The sequence below is a fragment of the Pezoporus flaviventris genome, unplaced genomic scaffold (assembly GCF_033815535.1).
Source record: "Pezoporus flaviventris isolate CSIRO_AGI_PZ_B2104156 unplaced genomic scaffold, CSIRO_AGI_Pfla_v1 ptg000123l, whole genome shotgun sequence".
NCBI lineage: Eukaryota > Metazoa > Chordata > Aves > Psittaciformes > Psittacidae > Pezoporus > Pezoporus flaviventris.
In genome coordinates, this window is record NW_026892671.1 from 781,699 (window position 1) to 786,867 (window position 5,169).

The 5,169-nt window shown below is 48.3% G+C and overlaps 1 protein-coding gene across 1 annotated transcript; it reads left to right on the forward strand.

Annotated features, from left to right (window-relative positions):
- The first annotated feature begins 240 nt into the window (after positions 1 to 240).
- On the forward strand, positions 241 to 1,167 carry LOC133282483 (olfactory receptor 5G3-like). The gene has a single exon (XM_061478474.1). The coding sequence runs from the start codon at positions 241 to 243 to the stop codon at positions 1,165 to 1,167; it is 927 nt and encodes a 308-aa protein (XP_061334458.1).
- The last annotated feature ends 4,002 nt before the right edge of the window (positions 1,168 to 5,169 follow it).

Here is a 5,169-nt window from a genome sequence, read left to right on the forward strand (position 1 = left end):
CAGGCACCGCGTTGTGCCATGGTGTTTAACTGCTTGAGCACCCCTTTGTTTTACCTGTGCTGGCACATGACTCTCACCAAGCTCTTCCTCATTGATCTGTGCCTGAACTCTCCCTTTCCATCCTGCAGGACTGTCTCTGAGCAGCTTCAACCACACAGAGGCTTTTCCACCTGGGACATCCCTGCCTCTTGGAGAAGAAACCTCCAGCCAGGAGCTCACACACAAAGCACCATCCAGCCCATGGCACAAAGCAATTGCACCCAAGTGACCGAGTTCAGCCTGGCAGGGTTCACAGAGGACCCGGTGACTCAGGTCTACTTGTTCCTGCTCTTCCTGCTCACCTACTTTGTCACCATTGTGGGCAACCTGGGCATCATCATCTTAATCAGGGCCAGCCCCAACCTCCACTCCCCCATGTATTATTTCTTGAGCAACCTGGCCTTTGTAGACCTCTGTTCTTCCACCATCGTCACCCCCAAGATGTTGGTTGACTTGATGTCAGAGAAGAAGAGCATTGCTTATGCTGGGTGCATGGCTCAGGTCTTCCTCTTTGATATTTTTGGGATAAGTGATAGCTTCCTGCTGGCTTCAATGGCCTATGACCGTTACGTGGCCATTTGCCATCCCCTGCTGTACCCCCTTGTCATGTCCCCAAAGTGCTGTTTCCAGCTGGTGACTGGCTCATACCTTGTGGGGCTGACCAATGGCGTGGGACAGACCATCAGCATGTCCACCCTGTCCTTCTGCAGCTCCAGCACCATCGACCTCTTCTTTTGTGACATTTCCCCTCTCATCTCACTCTCCACCTCTGACACCACCCTCAGCCACACCATCCTGACCACTGCAGCATCTCTCTTTGGTGTGTCCAGCAGCCTGGTTATCCTGCTCTCCTACGTGGCCATCATCCCCACCATCCTGAGCATCAATTCAGCCGAGGGCAAGCTCAAAGCCTTCTCCACCTGCACCTCCCACCTCACCACTGTCAGCATCTTCTATGGGGCATGCTTTTTTATGTATTTATTCCCCAGCTCAGACAGCTCTAGAGCAGCAGATAAATGGGCTGTGGTGCTCTACACCGTGGTGACTCCCATGCTGAACCCCATGATCTACAGCCTGAGGAATAAGGAGGTGAAGGAGGCTTCGAGGAGACTCTTGAAAATAAAATGATCTTGAATTCTCCCAGTATAGGACCAGACAGAATGGAGATGTAGAGGGTAGATGCTCAGCTTTTGGTTAAGTATGGATAACATGTTGGGGGTCTTCTGCACCCAGCCTTATGTGATGCACTGGTTGATGTGACTGAGAATACAAATAATTCCATACTCTAAACTTTGATAAATATATTTAGTAGCTAATATCACCTTATTGTTTAATTAGTCATTTATTTCACCTAGTCAAGACACAAGTAGACAACTACAAGCGTGCAATTCTCATCATCATAGGATAAGGGGGACCTTACTGCCCTCTACGCCTACCTGACAGGAGGATGGAGCCAGAAGGGGCTGGGCTCTGCTCCCAAGGAACAAGGGATGGGACAGGAGGAAACGGCCTCAAGCTGCACCAGGGCAGGTTTAGATGGAGCTGAGGAACAATTCCTGCCCCAGAGGGTGCTCAGGCATTGGAACGGGCTGCCCAGGGCAGGACTGCAAGCACCGGCCCTGCAAGTGCTCACAAACCCTATAGACAAGGCCCTCAGTGCCATGGGTTAGGGGTGGCCTTGACAGTGCTGGGGAACGGTTGAACTTGATGAGCTTAAAGCTCTTTTCCTTTTTGCTCTCCCTTTTGCTTGGCAAATAAGAATAAACAGAGAGTGAATTCTACCATTCCATTGGATCAAACTCCATTTCTAGACAGTGTTGTTAAATTTATTGAGGGCCTTAAGAAAAGGACAAAAGCACCTTTGGCAAGAGAAATAGAGATGACAGCAAGTAAGTGTGATGCTATGCAGGCAGTATTTCTAGGTTTTGATGCACAAACCTCATTCAATGATTTCCAGCACTCATTTCAGACAGCAAAGAATTTCAGTGAAATATGGTACTTGTGTGACCTCTGTTATGAATGAAGTTGCTTTGAAAGTGTTTTAAGATGTGATAGTGATGAATCCCCACCAAAGGGCAGAAACTATAAAGGAATCCCCATCCACTGCTCCTCACCTTTGTTTTTGAGCTCCCTGTTGGCAGCAACAGAAGCCATGATCTCCATGGCAGCTTGATCACAACAGAGCACAGGAGCTGTGGTGCTGCTCATCAGCCTTCAGACCTCCTATGTGTCAGCCCATGGCAGCCTGCATGAATGGCATTGCCTGCCCTGATGTCTCTCCTGTTGCTTTCCTGCACAGAGAGCTGATTGGTGATGGGCAAACATTGCATACATAAACCACCCCAAAATACTCCACTGTGTGCATTACCTCAGCCCATAGAGCTGCAGCCTCTGCCAGGACCATGGTGAAACCCGGAGCCATGGCTGAGCCTTAGGGCTATCCTAGACACACATAACAACCTAGGCTGGAGGGAGAAGCTCCATGGCTGGATTCAGTTAAGTCAGGATCAAAGTGGTTTGGTGATTCCTTAACAACACACAACTCACAGGCACTTAGGGTCAATCAGCTGAATCCTGCTTTGTTCCCAAAGCTTCCTGATAATTCCCTGGCTATTATGTAACCCAGATGACAGTTGTTTTCCTGTTGAGCCTTGGGGACAAGCAGGGGCAGAGGTTTCACACCCTCCCTGGCCCCTATGTCAGTGTTTGACTGCTCTTACAGTGGGGTTTTCTAACTCCCTCTGTTTCTAACTGGAATTTCCCATGCTGCAAATTCACAATAGGAAATCTCAGATTTACCCTCATCTGCACGATAAAGCACATGGAGAACTTCCAGATGGCATCAATTCAAAACGAATGGGACACCATTAATCCTTGCATTAATCCTTTCTCTGTCCCTGAAATCATCAAATCATGGAATGGGTTGGGATGAAGGGACCTTAAAGCTCCAACCCCTGCCACGGGCAGGGACACCTTCCACTAAAGCAGCTTGCTCCAAGCCCCTGTGTCCAACCTGGCCTTGAACACTGCCAGGGATGGGGCAGCCACAGCTTCTCTGGGCACCCTGTGCCAGCGCCTCAGCACCCTCACAGGGAAGAGCTTCTGCCCAAGAGCTTATCTCAGTCTCCCCTCGGGCAGGTTAAATCCATTCCCCTTGGCCTCTCCCTACAGGCCCTTGGCCAAAGCCCCTCTCCAGGTTTCTTGTAGCCCCTCTTAAGGTAGTGAAAGGCCACAATAAGGTCTCTCTGGTGCCTTCTACAACAATATTCAATGACTTTATGTCCTGCTGCTCTCTCCTTCACCATCACCAAGTGTTATAAACAGGAACCTGAGATCTTAGTGTCTTGAAAACACAAGTCTATGTGTACAACCCTATCACTCTGCTTCTTGTGGCTTCACATTGGAGCTGCTGCTCTCAAAACCAGATTTTGCTCCTTGTTGTGTGTGTTTAAGGAAACCAGTGTTTTGCTGTGTCTAAGGGCTGCTACTGCCTTTAATGGGGTTATCATCTGACCATGAGAGCAGAGCAAACACCACATGATGTCCTAGGAAGCAGAAGCAGCAGCCAGCATTGCAATGCATCTTCCTGCTGGGTCATGATGAGCAGGCAATGAGGTGCCTGGCTTCTGGCATTCCTGCTGAGGAGCTCCTAATGGCTTTAGCTCCCCACTCTCAGCTGGAGCTGCTTTCATTGTAGTTAAATCTGGTTTAAAGGCAGCCGAGCAAATGCTGGGTAGGAGCTACCTCCCCTTCTTTGGGTACTTAGTGATTGGATTTAGGAATCACCTCAAATGTCCTCAAGCACTTATCTCCTTACATTTGAATGCACCATGTCACCTCTATGTGTTTACTGGGTCCATCAGTTCCCTTTATTGTTGAGGGAGATTTGGTGGGGTTCATGCCTCTCACTGCAAGGCAGACACCTCCATTTCTCCAGCTGAAGAGATCTGAATGAGCTCTGCTGATTGCATTGGACTAGTCTCATCAGCTGTAATGGGACCTTGGCTCATAAATAGATAAGGAGAAATTTTCATGTTTGGCTTGTACCGTAAGTCATGTCTAAAAGAGGGTGAGTGCTGTCCTCTTTGGAGATGTCTGGTATGGCTCCCTTAGCTGGTGAGGTAAAAATGTCATGAAACAAGGGGAACATGTTTTTTTCCATTTTGATTGGAAATAATTTCAAGGCTTGGGTTTTGAATGTGTGGATTCTACACTGAGGATGTGATTCCTCTCCTGTGTGTGGTATCTAGATGTATAAGAACCAGGAACATGGAGTACCAAGCTTTTCTCTCCAGGGTAGCTGGAAACTGAGCTAATTCCCTTCATTACAAGGGGTAATGGGTTAAAACTGAAACAGGGGAAGTTTAGGTTGGATATAAGAAGGAAATTCTTTCCTGTTAGGGTGGTGAGGCACTGGAATAGGTTGCCCAGGGAGATTGTGAATGCTCCATCCCTGGCAGTGTTCAAGGCCAGGTTGGATGAGGCCTTGGGTGATATGATTTAGCGTAAGGTGTCCCTGCCCATGGCAGGGGGGTTGGAACTAGATGATCTTAAGGTCCTTTCCAACCCTAAAGATCCTATGATTCTATGTAGAAATGAAAAGGTGAAATTCACTTTGGTTTTACTCCCTTTAAAACTGTTGGCCATGTTATCTTTATTTTCTTTTTGAAAAAGAATTGGGAGATATTAGAATGGCTTCTTTTAGACACTGTTGTTACTTGGAGGAACCCTTCTGAGGTCCTGGTGGAAGAAGCAAGGAGATTTTCTTCAAGTACTGGTGAGTTCATCTCTGTGTCTGCCTTTACCGGTATTGATGGCTTGGAAAGAGATGTTGGTGGCTTGAGATGAGCTCTTAGGCAGAAGCTCTTCCCTGGGAGGGTGCTGAGGCCCTGCCACAGGGTGCCCAGAGAAGCTGTGGGCCAGTTTTAGGTCCAAAATGGGCAGGTGGAATCAGACAGACTTCAAAAAGAGAAAATGCTGAGTCCTGCCTATGAGGAGGACTTGCTCTAAGCACTAAGACAGGCTGGGGGGACCTTATCAGAGAGGGACAAGGCTCTTGTGGTGTCCACTGAGTTGAAATGAGCCATCAATGTGTCCTTGCAGCAAAGGCACCCACCAGCACCCTGAGAA

Bases quoted from the DNA above. Each gene is read 5' to 3' on its own strand.
- LOC133282483 (XM_061478474.1), top strand. From the start codon at position 241: ATGGCACAAAGCAATTGCACCCAAGTGACCGAGTTCAGCCTGGCAGGG.